General features: G+C 39.9%; 1 protein-coding gene across 2 annotated transcripts in view; it reads left to right on the top strand.

The window, feature by feature from the left end:
- PDE7B (phosphodiesterase 7B) overlaps positions 1–16,242 on the top strand; it is a 310,274-nt gene that overhangs the window by 253,069 nt on the left and 40,963 nt on the right. For both annotated transcript variants that reach the window (XM_075267950.1, XM_075267949.1), the window contains one exon: positions 6,145–6,228. In XM_075267950.1, coding sequence (XP_075124051.1) covers positions 6,145–6,228 — 84 coding nt within the window. The remainder of the gene's footprint in view (positions 1–6,144; positions 6,229–16,242) is intronic.

Here is a 16,242-nt window from a genome sequence, read left to right as displayed (position 1 = left end):
TTATAGAAGGCCAATAAGCCAATATCTGAACTTCCAGTAAACAAATCCAATACCATAGGTGGCATCGAAATCATTAGGGAAGAGAAGCGAGTAGGGGGACTCGGAGAAAAAAGGAGAAACAAACAAACAAAAAAAAACTATCCAGCAAAGTAACAATAAGAACAGAAAGTTGTTTTTCTAATTTCAACACAAAATATGCAGATAAGAGCCCACCATGCTTCTGATCTGCGAGGTGAACCAACCACCCAAATAGAAGTCCTCCATTGTATCCCAGAATAAGAAGGTTGAAAACACAAGCTCCACGAGGCACAACATGACAATGTATTCTCCACAGATCAATGATGATACACGCCCATGTCTCCAAAAAATTGATGGACCTCTACTCATTCCATCCTCCACAAGAAGAATAATTTTTCAAAAAACAACTTAAAGTGGGGAAGGATGTCTTTGAGCCATTTCTCCCGCCATTACGATAAATTGCAAAGTTCTACATGCCCCAGGGAAACATCGATCTCTCTCTTGGTCCATGTCAACAAAGAGAGTAGTCAAGGGTTCAGTTGGCACAAAGTTCGTAAAATGAGTTGAGGTGAACACTCAAATCTGAGACCAAAACCTTTAAACATGGGGCAATGGTACTCTGGGACTTAACACTTAAAAGAACCTGAGGAACACAGAGAGTCTTATCTAGGGCTGAGGAACTATGACCAAAATGAAAATCATGATTAATTGAAATTTTACCTCGAATACAATTAATAAACTGTTATTTTAGAACACTCCGCTTTTTGCATACAACGCCCGTTATTTATATGTCACGCCATGCCACCGAATTTTGTTTTTTCTTATTCACGCATCAGTAATCCCACAAATAACTGGTACCCAGGCAGTGCAGGAGAGCTGTGCTGCTCACTTGCCGTACAAACTGTAGCGGTGAGTGTAGATACTTCAGTGCTGCCCCATAGACTTCAATCCGAAGGATTGAAGGATAGGCCATCAATCAACCTGATTAACCTCGTTTTGTCTGTGAACCACACCTTTCGGAAATGCAGCTTTTTTTTTGCAAATTGTGCTGTGGTTTTTTGAGCCAAAGTCAAGAATGGCTACAAAAGGAATGGGGAATATATAGGAAGTTCTTATACTTCTCCCTTCTGATCAATCCACTCCTGGCTTTGGCTCAAAAATCCACAGCAAAATCTGCAACAAAAAAAAGCAGCTTCGCTACAACATGCGGTCTCAGCCTTAAAGCCAGGGCCCCACATAGTGTAAATGCCGCAAATTTGCAAAAATCGTTGCAAAAACCACACTGTTTTGCAGTATCTGCAAAGTGAATGAGATTCTGGCTAATCCCAATACAGTATCTGCATCGGAAATGCTGCAATTTAAAAACTGTTGCATTTTTGTGAATTGCAGCATGTCATTTATACTTACAGAAATACTGGCATTTTCCATATAGGTATAATATGGACAGATAGTCTGCAGAGGAAAACTCTGCGGACTTTGTGTGAAAAACCCTATGGAAAAAATGTGATGCCTGTGATGTAATAAAAAAATAAATCACAAATGGGCAAAATGAGAGAGGATTAGTATTTTGCACCATTTATCGGTTTGTTTTATAACATTGTGACATTTTAGCAGTCTTTTCACTACATGGGGCCTTAGCCTAAAGTGCTTTCTTTAATTCCAATGATTACAAATGTATATGGCTTTACACCTGCCCCCAATCTGGGTACCTTATACAGTCACTTGCTAGACATTAAGGGAGCCTGCACACAGAGTTTACGCTCGCTCATTCTGAACGTAAAACTCGTTCAGAGTGAGTGGCGTAAAAAACAGATCCCATTGACTTGAATGGGTGCCGGCATATGCACGTATCACTTTGAAAGCAATAGGTAAAAAAGCCTCCCATTGATTTCAGTGGGGAGCGCACGTATGGCAGCACCCATTCAAGTCAATGGGATCTGTTTTTTACGCTGCTCACTCTGAACGAGCTTTACGTTCAGAATGAGCGAGCGTAAACTCCGTGTGCAGGTTCCCTAAGTTATTTAGGCAGGGCCTGGCTTTATATGACTGATTAATAGGAGCAAAGTTGTGTCTGTGATAAACCCCTGTAGTATTGGAGATTTACAGTGAATTTAATGTATATGGTTAGATGTAGAATATATTAAAGCCAGAGTTCAGCATAGCTCCCTGTGCATGTCACTGAAAGAAGGGAGAGGGGGAAGGAGGATGTATGAAAGCAGTGTGGAGCATAGTATTTTGGAGCAATGGGTGCAACTCTTGGAGCACCAGACTGCTTATTTGTATATTGTGAAATAAATTCTCATTGCCGCTGTGTTGGTGGATTAATATGCTTCACTCTGGTGCCAGACTTCCTTTATGTTATGTTATTCAGTGAATTTTATGACACACTTGATAGCTGTGAAGCCTCTCCTGTATACTCTTTAATGTGTTGTATAGTTTCCTATAACAGTAACCATAAACAGTTTCCTATCACTCTAGTGCATATTTCTCTGACGCTCCATACTTTTACTATACATATACTTGCAGTCGCTTGACCTTTAAAAATCCATGACTAACCACAATCAAACCATATTCTGTTATATTACTGTATTTTGCAGATAACTGTACAGTTAGTCTGGTGCCAACATGTGAAGTAAATGCACTCTAATATTAAAGGTTGGCTAGTAGCAGAGGGCTACAAAGAATGTCCAGGTAGTGGTCCGGTTGAGGAGAGAGATGATGTTTGTGAGTTTATGAAAGGTTGGATTGCAGGGTCTTGTCAGCAGCAATGTAATAGGTTTCCTGAGACTTCCTCACATCTGAAACATGAATCTGTTTAGGTCATACATAAGCGATATTAGATTACTGAGGAGGGTATATGAGAGAACCAGCAAAACCAACTGGCACTACAACATCACTCACACACATACTGATCCCACTCATCCAGTCCTGCAGTATATGCAAACTGAATGGCAAGTTGTAGCATCAGATTGGTTTCAAAATTATATTTCCTTAACTTATTTGTAAAGCTATTCCTAGCTGGTACAGGTGTATCCAGGAGATATCAACACGGACTGTTGTCTGAGAAGTAAAATATTTAATATACTTGATCGGTTTCCCCTTCCCTTTAGGCGGTAGACTTTAGTATTATTACAGAGTTTAAAGCCACAATCTTTCAGCCTTATTGAATAAAAGTGAAAAAGATTGCAGAAAATACACAGATCATTCCTTGTACTTCATGCGTGTGCAAAACAGCGGACTAGCTTTGTAGTAGTTTGTAAGGATTAAACTTTAGATGTATCACAAGTAACATTGATGTATTATCATTTTATTTGAGGACTATTGGCAGAGTACTATACATTGATCCAGCCCCAGGATAGACTTTCAACTTTCACGTTGATTGGTCCAGTTCCTGAACATCCCCTTTAACACTCAACTGAGACCTCTTTATCTATATACCTAAAATCACCCCCCAGACTAGCTCAGCACATCGTCTTTTTTATCTCTGCAGCTAGCTGACAACATGGCTTGGCCCAAATGCCCTGTTCTATTGTTCATTTTGGGAAAAACTTATTTCATTACATATGAACTGGGTGACTGCCTGTCCATATACAAACCAGAATATGTGAATATTTTTCTATTTTCTCATCTCAAGAACAGACATTGGAGGGTGCTGCCTCTTTATAATTGCATGCTGTATCTACTTTTACTTTTATGTGAGTGTTTTTCCTTGCTATCCGTCTACCTACCTTTTTTTAAAAGGGCTCTATCACTAGGTTTTTGTGTTTTTAGCTAAAGATATGCCTGAATAGCCTGAAAAAGACTATTTAGGTGCTTCTAATTGTTGTAGAAAGACCCCCCCCTGTTTTTGTTAATTGCCGTGGAAATCGATATGCAAATCAATTCCAGGGTGCACAGTGGGCGTTCTGTGCACCCCCTTGCGTCATACCTTCTGGACGCCCACCGCTGCCTCCGAGCCCTCTTCTTCCTACTTATTCACCGCCCCCATTGTCTGCAGTTTCTACTGACGTCACGCACTTGCACAGTAATGCTCCCTCCGGCACGCTACTGCGCACTCTCAAGCGCCATTTTCCTGTAGAGAACATTGCGAGCTTGCGCTGGAGCATGCGCAGTACCGTGCCGGAGGGAGCATTACTGCGCACTTGCGTGACTTCAGTAGAAACTGCTAAAAATGGAGGCGGTGAATAAGCAGGAGGAAGAGGGCTTGGAGGCAGTGGTGGGCGTCCAGAAGGTTTGACGCAAGGGGGTGCACAGAACGCCCACTGTGCACCCTGGAGCTGATTTGCATATCGATTTCCACGGTAATTAACAAAACGGGGGGGGGGTCTTTCTACAAATGGAACAGGAGCACTGCAGATACCCTATATTCAGTAGACCGGGCACTTTCAGACACAGGGATACCTAATGTGTATGTGTCTCACAGTCATTTTCTACTTTTATATGTATTCTAAGGAAAGGAGGGATTTAGAACTTTTTATTTTTTTATTTTTTTTAAATCTTTTTTTTTTCTTTTGCACTATTTTATGGGAGATTCTATACATTAATATTGTGGCTGGTCATAGACCCCCCCCCCCCCCCTCCTAAAAGAAAAAAAAAACTGGGCTGAAAAATTCGGTTTATACTCGAGTATATACGGTACTTGAGGCATATTAGGTGATAACTGGGGATGCTACTACTATGAAACTATATTCAATATAAGACAGCACTGTTAAATCCATTTTCTTCTCTCTGTAAGGGCCTTTGAAGGAAAGTGGGTTCATAGTCGTCACTGTATCCTGTCTGTTGCTATCTGTACAGTTTTTTGTTTCCTGTCCTGTGTTTGTGGAACCTGTGCATTGTTTCCTTTATTCTTAGGGCAATTAATATTGTCTGTTTATCTGTACAGTTTCGAGCTACCGTGCCCTGTAAGGATTTTCATGTATGCAGGATTTTCCATTATCCTTCATGTATCCTCTACATAGTCATATTTCTCTATATCCATACATAGTGGCAAATCGGCAGCAGAATACAGTTGCAGTTTTTCACAAAATCAAATCTCACACGACAACTTTTCTGTGCAGAGGACTCAAAATTCTCCAAATCTTATAATGTAAGAAATGTTCTTCTGTGTACTTGTATCTCCTTGTGGCTGCTTGTGCGATTACAGATGGGATATTATTCACAGACAGTAAACAGCTTTTCTGAATGTGTTCATAGATTGCTCTTTTCCTATGTCGTTCCTGCATGTATTTGCCGTTATGTTTTTTAGTTCCTGTTTCTTGATTTCCTATATTATGGACACTTGGGATTTTTTCAGTTGATTGTTTGCTATTGTACAGTTAATCCTGGTAGAATTACATTTGAGCAAACCAAACTAGCTATAATGGATAGGGGAAGGGGGCAGACTGCTCCTTATTTTACATGCCGACAACCTCATAGACAAATGTAAAATGTGCTGTAACCATAAGGTGATTATTAGCAGCCGAAAAACTGATAGGACACTATTATACAGTCATAGACAGCCCAGCAGGCCTATTTTAACTTTTCATGAATACTGAGGTACCCTTGAATGACTTAACTGCAGTTTGGCAAAGAGCTTTAACATGAGTTTTTCAATGACTTTTCAATAGGTTTTGTTGAGTTATGCGATAAATATTACACTGCAGGAAGTCCCCCATTCTCTTAATAGTGGCGGTCAGAGCAGTCATATTGCATTGGACATAATTTTTTTGTGCAGAATAGGGAAGTCTTTCAGCTATATCAGAATATAACCAAATGCCTTTAGTAGTAGACATTGAGAGTCAGATAAATTAATGGCATCTTTAACTTTTAGACAGTGAAAACTTAGACATAACTGCACCAGATTTCCGAAAGTGTCTGATGCTGTTTGAAAAGCAGACATGCTTTTAGACTGTCTAGTCTAACTCAACACCACTTATTAATTGGTTTAGTTTATGAAAAAAAATTTGGCACAAGATGTTGATACATTGTCGGGTGTACGGTTTTTTGCATATCAAGTACCAATCTCGTGTCATTTTACTCATCAGCCCAAGTGTGGCTGTTACATGTGGCTTCACATGCAGTCACATTCTTTATTCTTTTTCTTGAGTTGATCATTCTAATTGTTGTGCTTTTTATTTCTTACAGGAGATGTTCGAGTGAGAGGTCCATCAGGGGTTCTCTCTGAACGCCGTGGCTCATACCCTTTTATTGATTATCGGCTCCTGAACAGTAAGTCTGAATTTACAACTAATTTGAGCAATTACCAATTGTATACAGTATACTCATCAGTAAACGTATAAGGAGGACTCTCAATCAGTGATAGGACTGCATCCATGACTAAATAATACATTACAGGTTATACTCAATCTTTCCCCACCAAACGGTATATCAGTCTGCACGACTGAGCAGTATGCAGATTGCACTGCATTTTCATGGTCAGAGGTTCCTTTAAATACGCCATAAGCAAGTCCCTTTATAAAGGTAAGTCCATATGTCACCACATATGTGATTTGGATTTTATATGGATATCATATGGATTTTTTTAAATCCCAATCTGCTAAAGATGTCAATGCATTTTATGGTGAATCTGCACAATCTTGCACTTTTGGATTTTGTTGCAGATTTACCACTGATTTCATCCCCACTGCAGTGAAATACTACTGCAGAAATGTATATGCTGTGCACAAAATCTACACAGACCGTCATCCATTTGCCTCCTACTGTGTGCTAATGAGCATTTTACCTGTGCAAATATGAAAGCTTTGTCCTGTGTGGATGTATCCGCAACCACCAGTCAAACCAGCCATAGTTACAACCAACATTAACAAGAAACATTTGCAATCGATTGTCACAGCACATGAAAATCTCTAACCTGGACAACCTTTTTACATCTTCACAAATTACCACAATACAAGTAGCCCTTAGTGCTCCTGGTCATCATAACAAAAGGTAGAAAATGCTTATCACATAAACAACATATAGTATTTATTACAATATATCCCACTACCCTATTAAAAGACTCTTAGAGGCTACTTTTGGTAGTTTACCTCTTGGTGAGAGATTGTTTCTGCTAATGTACCTCTATGACACACTCAAAGATATTTTGATTACTTTCCATCTAGTCTATTCTGACCTAGCTGTTAGATGTTGAGAACAATGGTTATGCGAGGGCAAGTAAACATTGTGAACAGGCTGTTGAGTTCGATAATGGTGGTCTTGTGGGGTGGGCTTCAATCCTGCCTTTGCTGTGGAGCAACACAACACACCAATTGTTTGTGTGATTATTTGGGGAGCCATTGCACACAACAGTCAGTGACCCCTAGTAGAGATACAAGGGACTTTTAACAGCTCAGCATAATGTACACGACATCCAGGGGCCACATGTTTTGTCTGTTACGGCAGAACTTCCAGCTTGCATTTCTCAGTAGGATAACGCTCACCCTAATACAGAAAGGACGTCCCAAGAATGTCTCCACCAGATTGCAATATTTTCTTGGCCTTCCCCAGTTGCCAGGTTTATTGCCAATCGAACACTTAGGGGACCGATGGAAGGCTAGCTTTGGCACCCTACAAGTAAGCAGGATCTACAAGCAGATGTCATGTAGGATACTATACAGAACCTGTATGTCTTCATGACCAGCTGTATCTTGTATCTAGGCTAAAGGTGTCCCAACAGAGCACTAAAACCCTCTTTTACTCGTATATTTTTACCCAATAATCTTCTCACTGTAATATTGCGGTCACTTACATAAATCATCATTACATTACCACATAGATAGTTCATTCAGTTCCAGCAATGAGTGTCTATCATGTTTTTAGGACTCACCCTGAATAAGATTTAATAAATAGGCTAACAGAGAACCATCTGGTCTTCTAACTAAAGTCCTAGGCCAAGACTAAGTCAGAAGTTGATTTCAGCCTTAGTTGACGTCATCACATTCAGTCACAGCGGGGGAAATAATGAACACATTGTCAGTGTTACCATAGTAACTTTTTTTCCTGGGTGACACACTGAGATTTCAATGTCGCTCGAAAAAAAGTCTTCTCTGCAAACCTTTGTAAGGACTCCTGCATTTGCCAAGCTGGATCCATAAATTAAATCTTTCCACATCTCCTATTTATTTACAATACCGACACCTTTTTTTGTAGTATTTAGAAAACTAGAGAAATATTTTGATATGTTGTAAGCTCGTTTTCTTATATTATTAATTGCCTTTTATGAACATAAGAGCGCTTCTGCTTCTTAAGAAAATGATGCTGAAATTCGCCTTTAGTTAGACTGGATGTTCATACATATAACCCACAAAGACCATTTTACCTTTTTCTCCATTAACTACAATTCATCTTTATTGGAAATATTAAAAATCATTACCATAATGCAGGAAAATAAGCAGACAAGAGCTAAACCAAATCCCTCTGAATCACCAGCAGCTACAACAGCTGAATATTACGTAACAATGTCGTTTAGTTAAGATGTTGCCATGGCTTCATTACGGTGCAGGCACTCTGTATGGAAGCAGCATCATAATAGGTCTGTCTTTGGTGTGGGTATCAATGCATAGGCTGACTAAGGAAAGGTATTGTTGCAATTGGTCATGTGATGGTATTAGATATTACCATTGGTTTCTGCAGCCATTTTACCCCCTCTACCTTACTCGCTCCACCCTACCTGATGAAGTTAACGCGAATTATGCATTCGTCTGGTGCCATTGCGCATCTACCGTATTTTCCGGACTATAAGGCGCACATAAAAACCTACGATTTCCTCAGAAATCGTAAGTGCGGCTTATAGTCCGGTGCGCCTTATATATGGATGGAAGCGGCGGCAAAGTCTGCGTGCCGCTTCCATACATACATAAAAGGCACCGTAAGGGTGCATTCACACTACGGAACGCCGGCGTGTATCACAGCCGTACACGCCGGCGTTACAGCAGGGCTGCCGGACACTTCTTATTCATTTCTATGGGAGCCGGCATGCGAGCGCTCCCCATAGAAATTAATGGAAAAAAGCAGTCCATTCATTTCTATAGGGAGCGCTCGCATGCCGGCTCCCATAGAAATGAATGGGAAGTGTCCGGCAGCCCTGCTGTCACGCCGGCCTGAAACAGAACGTGAAACTTACCGAGCGGTGCAGGGCGGGCGGGCATTCAGGCCTCCTCTTCCTCCGATGTCCTGACCACTTCCTCCGGCACTCGCGATCAGATAATGGCGTGGGCGCATGCGCAATATCATAATGCTTCTACTACGGCTACTGCGCATGCGCCCAGGCCATTATCAGTTAGCGAGCGCCGGAGGAGGAGGACGGAACATCGGAGGAAGAGGAGGCCTGAATTCCCGCCCACCCTGCACCGCTCGGTAAGTTTCACATTCTGTTTCAGGCTTTTATTTTAAAACGGGGGGGGGGGGGGGGGGGGTAGTTTAATCTAACTTTTACGGTTGGGCTCTATCAGCATGATTTTGCTGATAGAGCCCCTCCTCACCTGCCGAGCGCTTCCAATAGAAGCGGCTGGCACGCGGGGGGTTAAGCGGCCGCTGGCAAAGTCTGCCTGCCGCCGCTTTCAATAACATATAATGCGCACCGGACTGCGGCTTATAGTCCGGTGCGCCTTATATATGAACCGAGACGGACTATAAGGCGCTCATGGGCAATGCGCCTTATAGTCCAGTGCGCCTTATAATCCGTAAAATACAGGTAATATCCTGTTGGGGCATGTTTATGTTGTTAGTTATATTATAATTGTTGATAGATATGGATATTGTCCTTTTCATCTAATTCAGGGTGGGATGGGCAGTGTAACCCTGTAATGATGTAGGGTAGTTTGTACATTAATGCTTGGTGACCCCCACCTTTCCTTCATAGCTTTTTTATTTTTCTGTCAAGATAGTTAAGAGAGGGCATTCTTTGCGTGATGAGATGTACTTTCATTGGGCACCCTTTTGAGGTATATATACTGTTCTGATCAGCTTTTAGTAACGTTTTTTGGATGTCCATCTGAAAAAAAACCCACAATTCTACAATTTTTTTTTTTTTTGCATTTGTACATTTTGCACATTGTTTGTTCCTCAATCACGCAAAAACAGCTGAACGGATTTGAATGAAATTCGGCACATAGATAGATTGTAACCTCGATTTTAATATAGGCTACTTTTTATCCCGGTAAATGACATGTCTTCACGACCGTTATGAATTATGTTCACATACTATATTACACTGCACTTGCAGCAGCCTTATCTCAGGTCCCAGGGCTGTTATCTCTATGTGTAAACACACACTAACCCTCAGTGTACAAGCATTTGCATATTATCTGATCAGCTTCAGACACTGCTGACACACTGACATAGGCAAACACCTTTAATACAAATTGGCAGTTTGTCAATTTTAAACATGCCTGGAAAAAGATAATCTAATTTGTTGAGAGCTATGAAGGAAGCCAAAAGTCACAGACTTCTCCTCAAGTGGAGCTGAGGGAGATCATAGATGTTAACAACAAGCTCATTATATGGCCTCCCAGCGAGCTGCTGAGATGCCGGAACAATTACAGGCACAGTGCGAAGAACAACTTCACTGCCAGGCCAACTTGAGAACTGCTGAAACGCCGGAGTTGGCGAATCCTCAAAGACAACAACACGCTCATTATATGGCGAGCTGCTGAGATGCCGGAACAATCGCAGGCACAGCACAAGGAACGCGTTCAGTGACAGGCCAGCTTGACAGCTGTCGAAACGCCGGAGCAGGTGGATCATCAACACCAACAATACACTCTTATTCTACATTATACATTATATGACATCCCAGCGATCTGCTGAGATGCCGGAACAATCACAGGCATGGTGCCAGGAACAAGTTCAGCAGCAGGACAGCTTGCCAGCTGCCAAAATGCCGGAGCAGGCAAACCATCGACGACAGCAATTTGCTGAATATAGACGGATCATCCACTCCAACAACCCGCAGACGAAGTTGTGGGCAGAGGCTAGTTTTATAATATATTTATTATATATATCCTGGCTGACTGGTCTAAAGACTAATGTAACATTAGTCTTTAGACCAGTCAGCCAGGCTGTGACAATACTGAAATAGTGGTTGTACTATACCCCTGTGAAGAATTTATTATATATAACAATATTGTATATCATTATTAAAAATAACATGGCATCTTTGTACAGTGGGTCATTACGACTACACCGATACCATATATATATATATATATATATATATATATATATATATATATTGATTTTATGTTTTACCACTTTTACAAATAAGATGTCACTTTTTGATAACGAAAGATGGTTGTCACCGTATTCTGACTTCTATAACTTTTTTACTGTTTTGTTGATGGAGATATGTCAGGGCTTTTGATTTGCCTGTCAGGTTGTACTTTCTAATGGTATTAATTTTTGGTATTTTCCTGGAAAAGCAAAGTAACCAAAATACATAATATGTGCATTGAGGCTTTTTTTTATTTTTTTTTATGGCGCTCACCATACAGAATAAATAACTTATATGCACATGGGGATACCTAAAATGTGTGTTGATTGATTTTTGTTTACATTGTTTTTTTCAACCCTTTAACCCCTTGGCATGGCAGCCAGATTTGGACTTTATTACACAGCCCCATTTTTCAAATATGACATGTGACACTGTGCAGACCCACTGATCACAGTGATCACCGGTGAGGGAAGGCTTTTAGTGGTCCCTCATCGGTGACACGGGAGTCTCAGCTGCCGGGAACAGCTGAGCTCCTGATACTCTGCCCTTATAGTGGCGAGAAAAAAAACAAACCATGTGATGTGAGTGGACGTCGTGATGCGCTAATGAAGGTCTCTCCAGGAATAAATTAATAATTGCCTATCCTTAAGATAGTCCAGCAATATTGGTGGGCTCCATTTTTTGCAGAGGTCAGGCTAGGTCACTGTGTCAGCTACAGTTCACCACATCGTATGAACTACTATGAAATCTCAGAATTGCTAATAAAAAATAATTGAGACTTTATACGTTGAAAAAATTTTCTCAATAAAAATCAAATTTAAGATAAGTAAATAAAAAATAATTGACATGTAATTTCTTGATACAGTCTCCACATAAAACATAAACCAATCAGAACTTCAAGACCAAGGTAGAAATCTGAGTCACCTTTCAATTTCTGCTGCACACTTCACTTCAAATGTATATTAGTTTCATCCAACATGTATTTGAAATCTACTGAACATACCTTTAAAGGGATCCTATCATTAAAACAAAATTTTTTGTGACTAACACATAGGAATAGCCTTAAGAAAGGCTATTCTTCTCCTACCTTTAGATGTCTTCTCCACCATTTTCTTGTGGCCTGTGGACATGCGCAGTCGGGTCTGCCCAAGGCCTAGAAGTTTGACCACCAGCGCCGGAAGAAGACGCGTGAAGAGGCCGTTCCTGAAGAAGATGGAGATGGCACTGGAGAGTTCTCTTGCAGCATTGGGGATGCCCATAGTGCTGTTTGAGCACTGGGGCCCGCCCCCAGTGCTGCGAGAGAACTCATTTGCATACTGATGAAAACCAGGATTTATACCGAACTGCGGCACGGAGAAGACTTCTAAAGGTAGGAGAAGGCTATCCTTTCTTAAGGCTATTCCGACGTGATAGTCACAAAAAATTGTGTTTTAATGATCCCTTTAAAACTTGATAGGGGGTAAAATGCAGTATTTCAGTGGAAGACTATATAGCTTAATTCCAAAACAATACATGTGACTGACATGACGTGACTAAAGCATATGTGTTTCTTTTATTTTCTGCCATGTAAAATAATAATGATAATTATTCAAGTGACACTAGTAACTGCTTTATATACAATGGGTGGAACCGTCCAAGTAATTCTGATTTTAACATTCTTTGACATGGCACGAGTTTGAATGTTTTTGTGATTTTTTTTCTTTTTATTCTTTACTAGATTTTTGTCAAATTCACCATTGACCTATTGTCCGATGAAACGGGAAGGGTGTTCTAGAGATAGCATTCCGGATACATCCCATACACTGTAAAGGCAGAACGAGTAGATAGCGGGATGTGATTGTGAACACAATAAGGAGGCTTTTTGACATTTGCTATCTATTTTCATTACAGAAATAAGTACTAAACTCAGAGACAATGCATTATGATAATAGGATAACCTTTTGTGTCCATTTCATGTTTTTTCAAGCATTTGGATTTTCTTAAACAATTTTAATAGTTGGTGAAGAATAGCATAGCATCTTTTCCTCTTTGGGCAATTTTTTTCACTTTTTATTCAAGAAAACAATTTTAGTGTCATTGTTATACAATAAAATAGGCAGAAAAGAAGTTACATATTCTTTGAATATTCCATCCAAGTTTTTGCTATACAATGAATTAATAAATGCCATTTGACTGCAAACAAATGCAAGTATCTTATTTAATAGATCATATGCATTTTTCTGAAAAAATTATGGTCATTTAAATAATTATGTTGTAGTCAGGCATCCTAATTATTAGAGATAAGCGAACACTGTTCGGATCAGCCGATCCGAACAGCACGCTCCCATAGAAATGAATGACCGCTTCCATTAATTTCTATGGGAGCGTGCTGTGAGCGTGCTGTTCGGAATGGCTGTTCCGAACAGTGTTTGCTCATCTCTACTAATTATTAATGGGAATAAAGGTAATACCAAGGTTTTTTTTATATTGTTGGTATCAATATGTCATCAGTCGTGGTACCACAACCACCTCTTGCACAAAAAAGCTGTTTGGTACTGCTCTGGGCATGGTTGTACACTGTATTCCTGGGAATGGAGGGATACAACTTATTATCAGTGCACAATTGACAAGGAACAAGGGGTGAATCTAGCCCGTAGGACCCCAATCCATCAAACACTTTACCATGTAAGGGAGCCTTCACACGGAGTTTACGCTCCACTCTTTCTGAACGTAAAAGTCGTTCAGAATGAGCACGTAAAAACCAGCTCCCATTGACTTGAATGGGTGCCGGCATACGAGCGCTACCCATTGAAATCAATGGGAGGCTTTTTTCCCTATTGCTTTCAATGTGATACGTGCGTATGCCGGCACCCATTCAAGTCAATGGGAGCTGATTTCTACGAGCTCATTCTGAACGACTTTTACGTTCAGAATGAGCGGAGCGTATACTCCGTGTGAAAGCTCCCTAAAAAGGGTTAAGCCATTAGTACCTGGTAAAGATAAGGAAAGAAGGGGGTTTAATGTTGTTTACATGGCTGTAAGGAAGCTAAGGTTGCAGTATGTATTTGGTAAAAGTACTAGTGCATCTCAATAAATTAGAATATCATCAAAAAGGGGTTTTTTTTTAGTAATTTAGTTGAAAAAGTGAAACATATACATTTTATTGAGTCATTACAAACAGAGTGAACTTTTTCAAGTGTTTCTTTCTGTTAATGTTGATTATGGCTTACATCCAAGAAAAACCCAAAAGTCATTATCTCAGAAAATTAGAATATTATATAAGACCAACTGTAGAAAAAATGATTGAATACAGAAATGTTGGCCAAATGAAAAGTCTGTCCAGTAAATGCCCTCAATACTTGGTCAGGGCTCCTTAAGCATGAATGACTGCATCAATGCAGCAATGTGGCATGGAGGCGATCAGCCTGTGGCACTGCAGAGGTGTTATGTTTATGTGTCCATAAAAACCTGCCTTTTATATGTAAGCATTTCAATTATCTGATTTGGTTATCTGCTTATTGTTTTATTCTTCATTTGATTAGTTATATTTTCTTGAGGGATTGGCGGAGATATTTTTGGGTATATATGGAACCAAATACCATTTCCCATATTGTGGACTCACATGGGGCTCTATCATTGGGAAAAGTCATTTTTAACTAATCACATCCTTGCATAGCCTTTAGAAAGGCTATTCCACACCTACCTTTAGTATGTAAATTGCCTCAGTGGTTTTTGAATAATTCCGTTTTTATTCATATGCTAATTAGACTGGTGCACCATGCATCGTGCACCGCCTTTGCTATTGTTTCCTATGTGTGTATACAGCACAGGCTGCTGCTGCTGATGATGACTCAGCTTCCTGTTTGCACAAACACATAGGAGATAATAGCAGAGACGAGTGCTGCTGGGAACTTCCTGTGCTGGCTGGAAGCTCATTAGCATATGAATAAAATGGACTTATTCAGAAACCACTGAGGCAATTTACATACTAGAGGTAGGTGTGGAATAGCATTTCTAAAGCCTATGCAAGGATGTGATTAGATAAAAATGACTTTTCCCAATGACAGAGCCCCTTTAAAGTATTTTCGACTGGAGAAAATTAACATTGAGACTTATTGAGACTTGAGGTACCACAGTACTTCCACTTTAATGTAGATCTGTTTAACCACCATGCACCTCTGCTATTTGGATTTTATCTACATAATGGATAAATAATGACTTTCAGCCTCTGTTCCATTACACAATGAATGAAGTTTATTTACATAAACTGGCAACTCCTTTAGGAATGATTTAGAACCCACTCTCATAGATTGCAGGGGTTTCAAGGTCCCCGCTGATGACCTAGCCAAGGCTTCTGTCATTGGAAAGTCCCTTTCACTGCATGTGCTTGCCAATCTGATCTGCACATTCCAACAATATTCCTGCCAGATATCAGAGGGGTACAGTTGTGACATGAAATATACCCCAGAAGAGGCAAACTAAGAGTTAAATAACGGTACAAGTGATATGCACAGTATGAAATACTTTTTGTGATTCTTGTTCTGTTCTATGTTTGGGGCATCAAAAGATTTTCACTTAAAAATTCTATTATGCTAAATATATTATTAAGTTGCACTGTGTCTATGGCACAAAATATTGGCATACACGTATGAAAGCTGTGAGGTGATATGTGTATGTAATAATTTTTGAAGGGCTAAATATAAAATAGAAGTTTAATTAGTTCTTGAAGTCAATATAGAAGAAAAAAAGAAGTGAAGAAGTGAAAAAAAAGAAGTGAAGTACAGATCATGTAGAGGGTCTGCGCTTCCTAAGTTCAAAACACATTGTCCAATAAATCTACTTACCTTGGAGTCATTCACTCTCCGCAGTGCCAAGTCAATTCCCAGTTTGATGTTTTCATTGGATCTTATGACACAAAACTGAAGACAAAAGTTTACAATAGTTTTTCATAAATTTTTCCTGCTCTTTTTCAGTAAAATAGTAGTAGAAGGTATTTAGTACAAAGGTAGAAGTGCTTTGGTTTGTATAGCTCCTAGTTTTATATGTCTGTTTTA

Source organism: Leptodactylus fuscus, chromosome 3 (assembly GCF_031893055.1).
Source record: "Leptodactylus fuscus isolate aLepFus1 chromosome 3, aLepFus1.hap2, whole genome shotgun sequence".
Lineage (NCBI taxonomy): Eukaryota > Metazoa > Chordata > Amphibia > Anura > Leptodactylidae > Leptodactylus > Leptodactylus fuscus.
Note: the sequence above shows the minus strand (reverse complement) of the source record. Positions and strands in the feature narration are given on the sequence as shown.